Here is a 16,888-nt window from a genome sequence, read left to right on the forward strand (position 1 = left end):
CGGCTGAGCCACCGTCGTGCCCACACTCCTGGCGCCCAGCATCCCGTGCCCTCTCCCGTCCCCCACACCCTCTGGCCTCGGCTCCCACCAGGCCCCCGTCCATCACCTGCCTTCCTCCCAGCCTCACTAGTCCCCATTTCCCAAATGGCGCACACCGCCCCCTCTAGCCTCCTGCCCCCTCGGCACCCACACCCTCAGCCCGCCTCCTCCAGGAAGCACTCCCGGCCCGCATGGGCACACCGCCGCTCCACCGCCCGCCAACTTCAGGGGATGCCCTTCGCGCCCGCGCTCAAGGCCCGCTTTATAGCTGACGACCCGGCTCGAGAGACCGGGTGGCCCGCACGGGGCGTGAGCACTGGGAGAAGTAAAGGCTCGCAGCGAGCCGACCACACGTGCTTCCGCCACCACCTTGGGTCCAGATTCTGGCTCTGCTACTTCCTGAGGCAGGGACCCCCCCCCCTCCCTTGTCTGAGCCTGTGCCTCGTGTGTGAAATGCGGATAACGGGGAACGGGGGTCCTCGCCGCACGGGCTTGTGGCGAGGCCGGAGGGAGATGCTGCCGCGGTGCCCGGCACGCAGCCGGACCTCGGCCGCAGCGGCAGGAGAGGAGGGGGAGGTGAGGGAGGGCGGGGCTGCACGGCCGGGCCGGGCACTCGGGGCCGTCGGGAGTCCGGAGTCACGCGGCCAGGGCACAAACACCCGCGCGCCCCGACGAGTGCTCCCACATCACCGCACGCGCACACACACACACACACACACACGCGTCCGTGTGGCGGCATGCTCAGCCACACGCGCAAACATCTGCACACGCAGGCACGCGCACAGACTCAAACACTCCGACGTCCTCCCCACCGATGGATGCCTCCTCCGGCCACCCTGCGCCTCGGGTCTCTTTCTAACCCCCCCAGCGCCAGAGGGGCGCTCCTTCCCCTCCCCCTCCTTCAGAAATTCCCGGGGGGAGGGGGGGCTCCCAAGGCGGAGGAAGCAGCTCAGGCCGAGCCACTTGGGTCACAAAGGGCAAGGCCCACCCCGTCCTCTCTGTGCCACCGGGGCGCCCCGGAGGCCCACAGGGCAGTGACAAGAAGCGAGCAGGGACAAGGGAGGCAGGGGCCAGGAACGGGAGGTGTGTCACACGCAGCGTGGCTGTGCTGCCCCCCCCCGCCCCCCCCCCCCCCCCCAGGCACAGAGAGGGCGAGTGGCCCGCCCCAGGACATAGAGCCCGGGAACCGTTTCGCTAAACGGTGAAATGCCCCTCGAGCCCCTGCCCTCCCTGAAATCACCCCCTCACTCCGCAGCCAGCGGGCCCTCTCGCCTGTACCGGGCGGCCCCTCCCGCCGCCCCGGGGCCCGCCCCCCCCCCCCAAGCCCCCGCCCCGCCGGGGCGCCCCTACCTGGGGCAGGTTGCAGCCCGGGATGCTGGGGAAGTCGTGGTGCTCCACGTGGTAGCCCACGTTGAAGGTGATCCAGTTGAGGGGCCCGTAGTAGGAGTAGGTCTCGTGGCCCTTGAGGAACATGTAGTGCTCGGCCACGAAGTGGCCCGAGATGGGGTGCAGGCCCAGGCCCAGCAGCGTGCTGGCCAGCAGGTAGACCACGGGCTTGAGCCCCCAGAGGGCAAAGACGGCGGCGTCGGCGGCCAGCTGCACCAGCGCGTTGAGCACCTCCATGCGGGTCACGGCCTTGGGGTGCACGCACAGCGGCCGCAGCGAGTAGAACAGGGGCTGCAGCGCCAGCCACAGCAGCTTGCGGGCCGGCGTGCAGAAGAGCCAGCCCTCGAGGCGCGTGGGCACGTCCACGTCCAGCCCGTCGCCGCCCAGGTAGCGGTGGTGGTCCACGTGGTACTTCTTGAAGGAGGCGGCGTAGGGCACCCCCACGGGCAGGTTGGCGAACACGGCGAGCCAGCGGTTGTGCGCGGCGCGGCCCGTGCCGAAGGCGGCGTTGTGCGAGATGTCGTGGATGGCGAGCGTCAGCGAGTGGTTCACGCAGCCCCCGAACGCGTAGGCCCAGAAGAGCAGCCAGCGCCACGCCAGGCCCCGCACCAGCCAGCAGGCCAGCAGCTGCGCCAGCACCAGCCCCAGCACCGTCCACTTGAGGCGAGGGTCGGGCCGCATCAGGGCCTTGATGGCCGGGTACTTGGCTGCGGGTAGGGCCGAGGGGGACAAGTGAGGGGGGCGTGGCCACGCGGCCGGGCCTCCCCCTCCTCGCTTCCCTTCCCCCGCCCTCCCTCCCTCCCTCCCTCCCTCCTTCCTTCCAGCAGCCACGGGGGAGGGGGAGAGGGAGGGGGGAGGGGGGAGGGGGATGGAGGGGGCGGGGCGGGGGTCACTCGAAGGCGTGGCCCTGCGTCTGGAGTCCTAGGATCCTTCGGGGGCAGGGGGGCCCCCGCGGAGGCAGCCGACCTGCCTCCCCCTCCAGCTGGGGGCTCCCGCGGGACTTCCCAGGGTGGGGGTCTCTGCCGCCTGCCCAGGAGCAGGCATCAGCGCAGGTCACAGAAACGTAGTGCCCGAAATGGAAGTGGCACATGGCTATGTGTGTGTGTGTGGGGGGGGGGGGGGGGGACTTCCGTGAGGCTCCAGGGACGCGGTGCACGTGTCGCCCAGGCACATCGGGAACCTCAGAGGGCGCAGGGGAGGGGACACAGAGGGCCCTGGCTTTGTCTCCAGTGTTGCCGTTCTTACACAAGATCTGAAGGAAACATGATAAAATGGCGAATGCATTCATTTTGGGTGGGGGGTGTTTGTTATAGAAACTTTGGTACTTTTCTGTATTTTGTTCTACAGGAAAGAAAAGGACAATGACAGTGAGAGTGGGCCAAGCAGGGGAGGGCCTTCCAGCCAACAAGCAGCCAGACTCAGCAGGGACAGCACAAGAGTGGGGGGCAGGAGAGGGAAAGGGGGAGAATGCCTTCTAGAAGCCTCCCTGACTGCTCTGTGGCGGGGGGGGGGGGGGGGGAGTAAGGAGTCTGGTGCTATGTCCAGGGATAGGGAGGGACAGCACCAGCGGTCGTCACATGCTCAGGGTGACAAGTGCTCCTCAGGTCTGCTCTGTCCCCTGGTTCCCGGGGCAGGGCACACAGGCCCTCAGAGGCAGAGCACAGACATGGAAACTGAGGCCAGTGACAACAGGGGTTTATCCCAGGCATGCTCAGGACAGCCGGTGCCAGTCTCTGGGCAGCCTCGGGCTCACCAACCACAGGCTGGCACATGAACAGCGTCCCCAGGACCACAACAGAGGCTGGGCCCCAACTGGAACCAGCCAGATGAAGGGTAAATCCTGCCCGGCCCTTTCCTCTAACTGACCCAGGAAGTCACTTCCCTTTTGTGCTCAGAAGAGAAGGACGTGACAGCTCGGCTCAGTCCCCCCTCCGCGGCCCCCATGGCCAGGCCCCTCCACCCTCCTCCCAGCCCACAGAACTTTCTGTCAGAGCCACCCAGTGATGGAACAGGTTGCTTCATAGGTGGTGAGCCGCCTGTCCCTGGGAGTATGCAAAGAGAAACACAACAACATGGGCAAAGGGATTCTGCCCCAGTCAGAAGGGAGACTCAGGTTCAAAATCCTCCTGCCCAAGAGGCCACACTACAAGCCCATCTTGGGGTTAGTCTGGGTGTTGCTGTGTGGCCGGAGGTGTGTTCCCAGCCTCTCTGGACCTCGGCGTCCCAGCGTGTGATGGCAAGGGTGCGACATGCCTCACAGGCTATCTGTCCCCACAGAACAGTCCTGGTTCCATGAACGCAAACAGCCTTCATCTGCCGGAGATGCTGGGGGGTGTTGGGGTTCCCAAGTCCTAGAACAGCAGGCCACCTCTGCCCAGAGGTCAACAGAGTCTCCCCCCAGGCAGCACTTACACCAGCTGCGACCCCCCTGCACTCAGGGACCACCTCTGGGACAGTGCCAGCCCTCAGGCCTCCAATCTTCACAAAGCCACCCGGGCCCTTTGATCCCAGTACCCCTCTCCCTGAAGCTCGGCCAAGGACACCACCAGGACAGTGGTCACAGCACAAGTATAAAAGCAGAACTTGGGAACAAGCAGGCAAGGCAAGTGACAGGTGACAAATCTCAGCTCCACTCAACGGGAACACAAGGGCCCCAGCATCCCCGGGGGGTAGGAGAGAGCGGCATTCGGAGCAGGTTCAGACCCTCGCTCCAGATGACAGTTTAATATCCAGAATATATAAAGATGTCCTACAGCTCAACAACAAAGACAGACAACCCAATTTGAAATGGGCAAGTGACCTGAACAGACACTTCTCCCAAGACGTGCACCTGGCCAATTAGCACATGAAAAGATGCTCCACGTCAGCCATCAGGGAAATGCAAATCAGAGCCACAAATGAGACACGCTACACACCCGCTAGAATGGCTGTAATAAAAACAGTTAATACCAAGTGTTAGTGAGGACGTGGCCGACCTGGAGTCTTTGTTCGTGCACTGCTGGTGGGAACGCAAAATGGTGCGGGCGCTGTGGAAGACAGTTGGGCGGTTCCTCAAAGAGCTAAATGTAGACTTAGCGTGTGCCCCAGCAATTTCACTTCTCAATAGGTACCCCAAAGAACTTAAATCAGGGACACACACGAGACCTGTACGCCAATGTCCAGCACACTAGTCACAGCATCCAAAGGCGGAAAACAACCCACGTGTCCAACAACAGATGAACGGGCTGGCCACACAGTGGGATTATCATTCAGCCATCGAAAGGAACAAAACTTCCAGTCGAAGAACAACCGAGTCCTGGGGGTGCAGTGGCCGCCACGGTGACTATAGTTGATAACACCCTGTTGTAGATTTGAAACTCGCCTCGAAAGTAGATCTCCCATCCGGGAACCTAACGACAAAAGTGCCTATAAGTACCCGTGGTGACGCATGTTAAGGAGATATACTGTGGCGATCCTTTTGCAGCATATACAAACATCGAGTCCTCCTGTTGTACACCTGACCCTAGTATCGTGTTATATGTCACTATGCCTCGACTTAAAAAATTCCGAAACACCTTCTCTGTTTCACAATGCCAACTGCCTAATCCTGCTCCCTGAAACGGACTCCCGGGTGAACTACCAGCGCCGCAAAAACAAATTTTTTTAAAGGGAGGAAATGCTGACACAGGTTACAACATGGACGAGCCTTGAAGACACGACGTTGAGGAAAGAAGCCAGAAACAGAGGCCACGTGGTTTATGACTGTTCTGACACGAATGCTGAGAACAGGCAAGTTCATAGAGACAGAAGGGAGGGGTGGGCAGGGGCTGGGGAGGGGGTCGCAGGGGTGGGAGGGGGGGAGCGGTGACGGGTCTGTTGGGAGCCCCAAAAAGGTTTCGGAAACAGCAACGGCGCACAACCGTTGCCACCAGATCAGGCACCTAAACGTGGTTACAGTGGCAAACGGTACGTTACACGTATTTCACAATAAGGAAAAAGTTAAGAAAAACGATCCCAGCTCAGGGCGCCTGGGCGGCTCGGTCGGCGGAGCGTCCGACTTCGGCTCCGGTCATGATCTCACGGCTGGTGGGTTCGAGCCCCGCGTCGGGCTCTGTGCCGACAGCTCGGAGCCTGGGGCCCGCTTCAGATTCTGGGTCCCCCCCTCTCTCTCTGCCCTCTCCCGCTCATGCTGTCTCTCTCTGCCTCTCAAAAATAAATGAACATTAAAAACAAAAAAACGAAACTACAGTCCCGGCTCTGGGCAGGCTGGTTCGACCGCAAGCCTCCGCGGCTGAACCACGGCCAGGGTCACCGGCAGGACTAACAGATAAGGCACGGGGCAGCTCCGGCTGAGCGGCCAAGGCGGGCACACCGACCAGCCTGCAGTCGGGATGACCGCCTGGTGCACCGGGGAGGCCAGCTTTAAGGAGCAGGTCGCCAAACACGGCCACAGAGGCTTGCCGCTGTGCAAATGGGACACGGGGGATTGCCTTCACCCCGGGGGCCGGCCCGCGTTGCCTAACGGCCGCTGAGCTTGCACCTGCGTTGCGGGAGGTGACTGGGCCGCCCCACAAAGGTCAGAGGCCCCGTGGGGTGCACACGGGCGGAGGAGTCCTCGGGATGGCAGTGCGAAGGCCCTGCCACCTTAAGCCAGGAGAACCCCTTCACAAGGTGGAGGGAGATACCGGCAACGGGGGGGGCAGGGGGACAGAATGACGGCCCCCCACAGCCCCCCACGTCCCAATCCCATAACCCGCGAGTAGGTTCGACGACACAGCAAGAGAGAAGCAAGGTCGAACAGGGCAGTCACGTTACTAGGAACGGACCTTACTACACGAGAATGACCCTGGATCTTCTGGTGGCCCAGGGTCATCCCAGGGCCCTACCTGTGGGGGAGCAGGCAGGAGAGGGGGTCCCAGGGGCGCCGAGAAGGGCTCCGCCGGCCCCTGCTGGTGTGAAGGTAGCACTGGAGGAGGCGGGTGCAGGTGCCTGCAAAGCTGGAAAGGCCTGGAACCAGATTCTCCCCCAGAGGGAGCACGGCCCTGGGACACCCTCACTTCAGCTGGGTGAGACCCGTGTCAGACTCGTGACCTCCAGAACTGCAAGAGAAGACGTGTGGTGTCCGAAGCCCCCCGGTTTGTGGAAATCTCACCCAAGAAAACTCACCCAGCACCGGGACCAGGGAGGAGGAAGCCGCACGGCTGGGCCAGCCACCCGGGTCCGCTCCTCCTCTGCCCTGACATCTGGCGCTGGGCGTGGGGCCACTCACACTCGGTCCTGCCCCTGAGGGCCCGAGGGGGACGAGCCAGCACTGCGCTCGCCCAGGTTCTCCCCCCAGGTGGGCACGAGACCAAAGGACCCGAGCCTGCGAGCGGGGACTGCCGTGTGGGCCCCACGCAGAAGGGGGGACAAGGGGCAGGCCTCGTCCAAGCTTGCTCCTCTCCCAAGAGGGGGTCAGAGTGACAGGCGACACTTCAGAACACAGGCCTGTATTTCCTGGGAAGACCAGTGCTGGGGGGCGGGGGGATGTTGGTGGAGGGAGTGGGGGGGTGGGGAACTGGGGGCTGGGAATCCAGCAGCCACAATGAGGTGAAGCCCGAGAAAGAAGAAAGGTCTTCACGATGGCCAGGAAGTTCACGATGGCCACCTCAGCCATCAGCCGACACGCTCACCCACAGCCCGGGGCCGGGGACACCACAGAGTCCCCCTAACCTCTGCACAGCTGGATGTCAGGTCGGGACATCCAGGTCACAGGTCACAGGGCTCCGCCAGCCTCCCTTTTACGAGGGGCAGCCCCCGGGGCACCAGCCCTCCCCCCTGGGCAACCAGCGGCCTGGCCGGCACCTGCCAAGGCACACCTGAGAGCTGACCCAGGAAGCTGAAGGCCACCAGCTTCTACAGGGTTAGTTTCCATGCTTCCCCTTGGAAGGAGGCCAAGCGTGGGCAGCACGGGGGGGGGGGGGGGGGGGGGAAGGGGCGGGGCAGGCCACACCTGTACCAGGTGAGCAGCCTGGCAAGCTGTGGGACACTGGGGACCAGGACCCCAGCTCTGGGATCAAGGCCAGCAAACAGGCCAGTCCCGTGCTCCTCAGAGGCAGCTGTGACCTTGGACAGTGGGCGCCAGATGCCCCACCTGTCGAACAAAGACAGCGAGTCCTACCTGTGGGGAGCAAAGGAGTGCACCCTTGAGGACCCACCCCTGCCGAGCCCACCTTCGGGGAGCCCGGTGCCCCTTCTCCTTTACCTGACAGTGTCCCAAATCCTCGGCCGTCCCCAGCCCAGGCGGCCACACTACCTCCCCACCCTTGTCCCCACATCTGAGAAATGGGGTGACACTCCTACCTGCCTCCCGGGGCTGCAGTGAGGCTGGGATGACACCTCCGGGCCCTGGGAGCTGTCTTATTGCTATTAAATGCAGTTTCCTGATCTGAGAATAAAAACATCCTACTTCTGACCTATGGGGGCTCGGGTGCTGCTCCTGGAGGCTGATCTGGCCCAGCTTGCTTTGACCTACGAGAACGAGCCCAGCGCTCCCAGGCCGGGAGGGTCACGGGGTCCAGCCATCCTGCTGGAGGCCTGGAAAGTGGGGCCGATGCCCCAGCTGGACTCCAGGCAGGGCAGGGGCGATGCCTACAAGGGGCCAAGAACGTGGGCCCCAGATCACCTCCACTACCTGCCGGGAGGCGCTTCCTGGACACGGTGCGGGGAGGAGGGGCCCAGCAGCCATCAAGGAGAAGGCAGAGCCCAGGGGCCTTGGCTCAAAGTGTATGTGGGGCGAGGCACCAGAAGGGCTCAGAGACCACAGTCAGGGAGCTGGGCCCCACCTTAGGAGCGGGGCTACTCTGGACCTTCCCATCACGAGAAAACTCAAGCCTCACTCGAGGAAACCTCCAATACCTGACTTTTCAACTCCAGAGCTTCCCGGTTCCAGAGGAGATGCTCTGGGGACCACTGGCCACTCAGGACTAGAGGTGGAGGTCACTGGGCACCGTATGGAGCGGGGTAACTGAAGCCACGGGCTGGAGGTGTTTAGCGAAGGAGGGGCCATGAACAGGAAGACAGGTGCCCCCAGTGCACTGAGCAAGGTCATGGCGGCCTCAGCAGGAGCCATTCCAGCACAGCCAGGGGCAAGATGGCGGTCGGGTAAGGAGATGCGGGGGACAGGATGAGTGCGGGCATGGGGGGCATGGGGGACGGAGGGAAGTTTGACTGGGAGGTAAGAGGAGGAGGAGGAAAGCACCTGCGGACAGCAGAATGAGAGGACAGAGATGCTGGGGCGGGGCTCACGGAGCAGGCAAGGGGGTACTGGCCCTGTAGAAGTGGGGGCCTCTTCCAGGGGCTCAGGGAAGGACACAGCCCCGGGCTCCATGTTCTCTGGGCCCCAAGAGAGGGGGAGGCCCAAAGACGAGGCAGACAACCCCACACTCCTGGCACCTCCCACGAGGAGCCGCAGCCCTGGCTGGACATCCAAGCCTGGCCCAGCCTGACCAGGCCCTTCCCCACGGTGGGACCCCAGCTGATGGCGGCGGGGGTGGGGGGGCCCTGACGACTCAGGCCTCCAGCTCAGAGACCACAGTAGCTGGACTAGGCCCCGCATGCTTCGAGGGCTCTCTGCTCCACAGGCAGCCTGGAGCCCCGCCTGGACGGCCACCTGGAACCAGAGACAAACAGACGCATGCAAATGTCTTCTAGCAACAGCCCGGGGCGGGCACGGCCCCAGGCAACCGGGCAAGCAGCCACCAACAACAGCCTTCGTTAGAAGTCCCACTGCCCAGCCCTGATGCGGAAAGGAGGGTCTGAGGTGTAGGCAGGCCGGGGAAGAGGGTGACGGTGCCGAGACTTGGCCTGGGGACCCCCACCGCCAGGCCCGCAGGATGCACGCAGGGGCCCGGGTGAGGGCTGGGACATCAGCGGGTACGCCACGCGGGGAATCTGACACACGGGGATCCGGCCTTCACCACCCTGCCCCGGAGGGGGCCATCCCGCCACCGCAGAGACGAGGAGGCAGGGGTCCCCCCACAAGGTGAAACAGCGTGCCTAATTTCCAGAGCACCGTCCCCTCCCTGCCAACCGGAGAGCTAGAAAGAGCGCTCTGAGGGGCCTCAGCCCCCCCGGGGGGAGCCTCTTCCCAGGACCGGGCTACGTCGTTGCCAGGGCAAAGCACCCAGAGAAAACCCTGGGTCCCAGCTCGGGAGACCGGCTCTACCCCACAGGGACCGGCTCTGTCCCTCTCTGGGCCAGCTTGTCACTGTCCACCTTGAAGGTGCTGGTTCTGACCGTGCTGGGGCTGTGAGCGCGCGGAGGGGTTCCCCAGGGCACCCAGTGTGGGGAAGCCTGGCTCCAGCAGAACCGTACGTTTACATGCATCGCACGGATCTACACGCGTGACAGACGTGTTCTCAGGACCCAGACAGCGGAGCGGGAGGATGGGCCCGGGGGACCCAAAGTGCCCCCACACCAGCCCCCTGGAGCGGCGTCACCATGGAAACTTCTCCTGAGAAACGCTGCTGGGCCCTCAGCCTCCAGAGGTAGCCGGAGGAGGTCCCAAGGCCCCCCGGGCTCCCCCTCCCGCCCCCTGCTGGCCTCGGGCAGGGCCCCCAGGAGCACACGAGGCTTCTTCCTGCCGACACTGTGCCCCTCCACGTGCCAGGCCTGGCACCATCTGGGACGACATGTTCCTACCACCTCCCCGAGGAGCCCAAACCCCACCGCGTGACAGTCTCCAAGGCCGCAGGGGGAGGTCCTGGCCACTGCCTCTCATCGCCTAAGTGCTCCCAAGTCTAGAACATTCCACGGCACACAGCAACGCATGCTGTCCACCTGCTTCCCACCGCGGTGCCCAGAGCGCTTTCCCTCACGTCACCGCCCACGGTAACTTGACTACCCTCCCAACAAAGGCGCCTAAAGCCCTCATAATCCCTTCCTTCCTAAACGGCTTCCTTGCGGCCCTGCCCTGGCTCAGTGGCCTTCCCTCAGTGACCCCCACCTCCTTTTCCCTTCCAGAGCCAGAAGGCAAGTCTAACCCTGTCTGGTCAGTGCGGGAGGCACTGTGGGGACCCGGTTCGGCGCAGACAATGTGGAAAGTGACCCAAAGTGCCTTCAGGAGCCACCATACCTGCCTCCTCACCTGCATCTCACTAAACCTGCTTTTTGTCCATTGACAAATATTTGCTGAAGGTCTTTGGCAGCCAGGCCCCAGATCCTGGAGATGGAGGGGTTCCCAGGCTGTGCAGGGGTGGGGCATTGCCCTTCCAGGGCACGTATATAGTGTGTCCCAAAAGAAGGACACACACACACACACACACACACACACACACACACACGTACACACCCATGCATGACATCAGGGCAGAAATCCGAAAGATGGAGAGTCTGGATGTAAGAACCTGGGAGTGACCGCACCTGTTTGCAAGGCATCTTCCAGGTAATGAAAATACTCCAAAACTGGATTATGTAACTTCAGTAAAGTCATTGGCCTGTGCCTTTCAAATGAAGGAATTTACGACATGTAAATCGCACCTCATAAAAGCTGGTACAAATTAACGAGCAAGGAGTTAGGGAGGTGGAGGAGGCCGGGGCACATGCCTCGGTGTGGAGGCTGGAAATGAGAGCTGGCACCTGTTCGTGAGTTGTCTGTCAGGGACAGTGGCTCTCCTCGGGCCCCGGGGACAGAGGAGGGTGGAAGACAGGCCCCGGCTGGTGCAGCCATGGGTCAGAGGTCTGCCTGACTGACCCCTGACCGGCTGGGTAACTGCACGAGTGACTTAACACGTAGAGAGCGTCAATGTCAGGAAGGCAGAGACAGGACAGGCCAGGACAGGGTACAAGCGGCCCCCAGGGGGTGGAGGAGGGCCAAGGACAACAGACGGGGGCTTAGAAGAGAGGTCCATGCTGCAGGCACCAGCCACACTCCTCCCTTCCCACATGCGTGCTCAGCACCGCATGCTGGTAGCTTGACATTGGCCATGAGAGAAATATGTCCAGAAATTGCCAAATGCCCGGCTTGCAAACCAGGGCTTTTTATCCCCTCCAGAAAACACCAGCACATGTGCGCACAGGAGACGGGAGTTCAGTACATAAAGAATAGGGAACAAGAATTCAAGCAGAGGGCACAGCATTTGCAAAAGCCATGAAGAGGGAGATGAGCAGATGGGGTGCGTCCCACCAAGTGGCTAGAGAGCAAAAAGCAAGGGGAAAGGGCAGGGGCCAGAGATGGGGATGCCCCAGGCGCCAGGGCAGAGGTGAGATTTTACGCTTTGGAGGATTTCGGTAGGGGAGGACGTAATTGGGTCAAAGAGGGTCCCCAAGTAACCTCTTAGGGATCACCTATCATCTGTGCTACCCAAATACCCAGCATGCCTCCTTCCCTCCCCACCCAACTTAAGGGTCACAGCACCCCTTGCTTTCCTTGGAGAGCCCCTTCTCTCTGCTCTTACGATGCGACGCGACACTGTGGGGCCCCTACCTACCACAGCCCCCTGCCCGCTGACCAGCCACCGGACCCGAGGCTCTCTCCGGCCAGAGATTACCTGGCTCCAGGCCAGGCAGCTACTCAGGGCAGGAGGGGAGGGGGGCAGCTCTCTTTCTTCTGTGGGATCTCAGAGCTGGGGGGACCCAACCCGGGTGCTGCCTGCGGCCCGCCTGGCAGAGGAGAAGGCCCATATGGTGACCGAGGCAGGGACGAGGGGCATGGAGAGAAGGGCCTTGTGGCCTGCCTGCCCCCCACCCCTGCAGCGTCTCTGTGGTTGGGTGAGGAGAGGTCACAAACTCCCCCCGTCCCCAGCTTCAGCCAGCTCTGTTCTGGAATCACCACTTGCCACTGAGAAAGCCCCGGCAAGGGTTTCTTGCCTAAGCAAATAATCCAACAATTGCCAAGAGTCTTACTTCCTTGTTTCCTCTTTTGTTTTCCTTTGATTATTTGAATTTTTGTGTGTGTTTTGTTTTACCATGTGTGTGCCCTGTTTTCATAAGAAAAAAGAAATCACAAAGCTATTTGTTTTTAAAGACAAACCCAAAGCCAGCTTCTGATTCCCCCGCCACGCCTGGCTTGGCCTCCGGTCCGCGGCGGGTCACAGTCCTGCTGGCTCGGATCCCGCCCTCACAATACAGGGAGCCGCAGGCGTGGCCCCGGGAGACATGGCTCTTAGGGGGCTGCGTGGGACCCCCGTTTTCTTAGGATGCTGTGCCCTGAGGAGCATGTCCCCATCTAGGCAGGAGCTGGAGACAGACTTTGGCCCTGCCCCAAGGGCACTGTGGTTAGCTCCGGGGCAAGGGCTTCCTGGGTTCTGACTCCCTCCCCGATTAGGATCTTTCTGAGCGTCCACTGCCCACCCCACCCCACCCCCACACCCCCGGGGCTTGGCATGAGCCGCAGCGGCCAGGTGGGGCCGGAACACATGGCCAAGCGGGACGTGACTGGAACACCAGTCTGGCCCCTGCAGCCTGCGATCTGTGTGGTCCTATGCAAGTGACCTGCCTTCTCTGAGCCCGGCTCTGCTGTCTCTTCTATAGAGAGAGACACCAGCAACTTCACACGGAATTTCTCTCTGGCTAGGAATAGCACGGATGGCAGAGAGCAGAGATGCAAAGGCATTCCCTGTCCTTGGGGAGAACTCACCTGTCTGCCAGAGGAGCAAAGATCATCGCAGCTACCCATTACTGGGTGCTGGGCTAACCACTTAACGCCACCTCATTTGACCTGCGCAGCAACTCTGGAAGGAATAACAACCCCTTTTAACCTCACCAAGGCTCGACTTGCTCCTCTGTTGGTTGACCTGCCCAGGGTTTACATGGCTAACGGGTGAGGGCTCAGGATGAAATCCACGGCCGAGCTCTAGAGCCCTGCAACCTTCCCCAGAGAGGTAAGGACCTGACGGGTTGGAGCCTCGGAGGGAAATCCCAGAGGAATGCCATCCCCAGTGGAGGCCAAAGTCCAGGAGGGCAGCCGGGCGGGGGCCGGGCATCCTGCGGGAAATGGAATGGAGCAAGGGCCCTCACTAAACTCCAGGGGCATTTTTCACAGAACTAGAACAAGCCATTCTAAAATGTCTACGGATTACATGTACCGTGGAATCCTACTTGGCAATGAGCAAGAATGAAATCCTGCCATTTGCAGCAACGTGGATGGAACTGGGGGGTGTTATGCTGAGTGAAATAAGTCAGCCAGAGAAGACAGATGTCATATGTTTTCACTCATATGTGGATCTTGAGAAGCTTAACAGAAGACCATGGGGTGGGGGAGGGAAACAGAGAGAGGGAGGGAGGCAAACCATAAGAGACTCTTAAATACAGAGAACAAACTGAGGGTTGATGGGGGGGTGGGAGAGAGGGTGATGGGCACTGAGGAGGGCACCTGTTGGGATGGGCACTGGGTGTTGTGAGGAAGCAATGAATTATGGGCATCTACCACTGAGCCAAGAGCACGCTGTATACGCTGTATGTTAGCCAACTTGACAATAACTTATATTAATAAATAGATAAATAAAAATGAGAAAGCACACAGAAAAAATTCCTATGGAAGAACAAAAGACCCTGAATAGCCAGAGCAATCTTGAGGAAAAAAAGAACAAAATTACAAGTATCACGCTCCTGGGCACCTGGGTGGCTCAGTCGGTTGAGCGCCCAACTTCGGCTCAGGTCATGATCTCACGGTCCGTGAGTTCGAGCCCCACGTCGGGCTCTGTGCTGACAGCTCAGAGCCTGGAGCCTGCTTCAGAATCTGTGTCTCCCTCTTTCTCTGCCCCTCCCCAACTTACACGCACGCTCACTCTCTCTCTCTCTCTCAAAAATAAATAAAAACATTAACAAATGAAGAAAAAAAAAAGAAGTATCACGCTCCTGGATTTCAAACCATACTAACAAAGCTGTGGTAATCAAAACAGTATAAATTAGCATAAAAATAGACACACAGGATCAATGGAACAGAATAGAGAGCCCAGAAATAAACCCACACGCATATGGTCAATTAACTTACGACAAAGGAGGCAAGTATATGCAGTGGGGAAAAGAAGGTCTCTTCAGTTAATGGTGCCGGGGAAACCAGACAGCCACAGGCAAAAGAATGAAACCGGACCACTTTCTTACACGATGCAGAAAAATAAACTCAAAATGGATTACAGACTTGAATGCAAGACCAGCTGTCCAAAAGCTCCTAGAAAAAAATATACGCAGTAAGCTCCCTGACATCAGTCTTGGCGATGATTTTTTAGGATTTCACACCATCAGTAAGTAAAGGCAACATAAGCAAAAATCAAACAGGTGGGATTGCATCAAACTAAAACGCTTCTGCACAGCGGGGGAAACCATCAACAACATAAAAAGGCATCCTACGGAATGGAAGAAGATGTTTACAAGTCACATATCCAATAAGGGGTTAATATCCAAAGTATGTAAAGAACTGATACAGCTCTGGGGCGCCTGGGTGGCGCAGTCGGTTAAGCGTCCGACTTCAGCCAGGTCACGATCTCGCGGTCCGTGAGTTCGAGCCCCGCGTCAGGCTCTGGGCTGATGGCTCGGAGCCTGGAGCCTGTTTCCGATTCTGTGTCTCCCTCTCTCTCTGCCCCTCCCCCGTTCATGCTCTGTCTCTCTCTGTCCCAAAAATAAATAAAAAACGTTGAAAAAAAAATTAAAAAAAAAAAAGAACTGATACAGCTCAATAGCAAACAAAAATTTGATTAAAAATGGGCAGAGCAGGGGCGCCTGGGTGGCTCAGTCGGTTAAGCGTCCGACTTCAGCTCAGGTCACGATCTCACGGTCCGTGAGTTCGAGCCCCGCGTCGGGCTCTGGGCCGATGGCTCGGAGCCTGGAGCCTGCTTCCGGTTCTTTGTCTCCCTCTCTCTCTGCGCCTCCCCCGTTCATGCTCTGTCTCTCTCTGTCTCAAAATAAATAAACGTTAAAAAAAAATTATGGGCAGAGCACTTGAATAGACATTTCTCCAAAGAAGACATCCAGATGGCCCACAGACACATGAAAAGATGCCCAACATCACTCATCGGCAGGGAAATAAATATGAAAACTACAATGAAATGGTTGTGGGAATGGCTGGAATCAACAACACAAGAAACAACAGGTGTTGGCGACCATGTAGAGCAAAGGGGGCCCTCGCGCACTGTCGGTGGAGACACCAACTGGAGCAGCCACCGTGGGAAACAGCATGGAGAGTCCTCAAAATATTAAAACTAGAAATACCATATGACCCAGTAAATCCACACCTCAGTATTCATCCAGAGAAAATGAAAACACTAATTCGAAAAGATATATGCGCTCCCCTGTTCATCACAGCATTATTTACAATCGCCGAGACATGGAAAGCAGCTCTTTCTGCCCATGGATCCTATCCCAGTTCTTTAATAAAACCACGTGTTTGCACTGAAAAAAAAAAGAAAATATATGGAAACAACATGTCTGTCAACAGATGAATGGATGAATAGAATGTGTTATATATATAATCCAAAACTACTCAGCCACATAAAAGAATGAAACTTTGGGGTGCCTGGGTGGCTCAGTCAGTTAAGACTGACTTCGGCTCAGGTCATGATCTCACGGTTCGTGAGTTTGAGCCCCAGGTCAGGCTCTGTGCTAACAGTGCAGAGCCTGCTTGGGGTTCTCTCTCTCCCTCTCTCCCTGCTCCTCCCCCACTCAAGCGCTCTCTCTCTCTCTCTCAAAAATAAATAAACATTAAAAAAAAAAACACAAATAAAACAGATTGTGTCTCCCTCTGTCTCTCTCCCCCTTCCAGGCTTGTGCACCAGCTCGCTCTCTCTCTTTTTCTCTCTCTCTCTCCCCTCTCTCTCAAAAATAAATAAACATTAAAAAAAAAAAAAAAGAATGGAATTTTGCGACACGTTTGCAACGAATGAATGGCTCCAGAGGGTATTAGGCTAAGTGAAATAAATCAGTTAGACAAAGACAAATACCACGTGATTCCACTTATAGGTGGAATCTAAAAGACAAAACAAAACAAGACCCAGATTCATACATACAGATTGGTGGTTGCCAGAGGGGGAGGGACATGGGGGAATGGCTGAAGAGAATTAAGAAGTGCAAACTTCCAGTTATACAGTAAATAAGTGATGGGGATGTAATGTACACCACGGAAACTGTAGTGGACAAAATTGTAGCAATTTTGTGTGGTGACGAATGGTAACTAGGTTTACTAAGGTGGTGATTCCACACTGCATACAAAGGTTCAGTCACTATGTTGCACACCTGAAACTTACTAACATAATATTGTACTTCAATAAAAATAAAGAACCAAAGAGCGAGGAGGGGTGGAGCAGGAAGGAAGGACATCTAGGCAGGGCAGGATCACACGCCTGGGATTGAGGGAAAATGGCACCTTCCAAGTTCATGGGTTCAAAACCAGACAGCATCTGGAGGAAACGGTACAGAGGAATCCACAGCACCCAGTGCAAACTGGGAATGAGCAAAGCTTCCCGGGGAGTCAGCCCGAGACCTGACGCTGTCTCCACACTGGCCCAAATCA

General features: G+C 58.7%; 1 protein-coding gene across 7 annotated transcripts in view; it reads right to left on the bottom strand.

Annotated features, from left to right (window-relative positions):
• Window positions 1-16,888, bottom strand: part of DEGS2 (delta 4-desaturase, sphingolipid 2) — a 72,752-nt gene that overhangs the window by 2,918 nt on the left and 52,946 nt on the right. For all 7 annotated transcript variants that reach the window (XM_058740719.1, XM_058740718.1, XM_058740722.1 and 4 more), the window contains one exon: window positions 1,390-2,132. In XM_058740719.1, the coding sequence (XP_058596702.1) occupies window positions 1,390-2,106 (717 nt within the window). In that variant the 5' untranslated portion in view covers window positions 2,107-2,132. The remainder of the gene's footprint in view (window positions 1-1,389; window positions 2,133-16,888) is intronic.

This window comes from Neofelis nebulosa, chromosome 7 (assembly GCF_028018385.1).
Source record: "Neofelis nebulosa isolate mNeoNeb1 chromosome 7, mNeoNeb1.pri, whole genome shotgun sequence".
NCBI classification, from domain to species: Eukaryota; Metazoa; Chordata; class Mammalia; order Carnivora; family Felidae; genus Neofelis; species Neofelis nebulosa.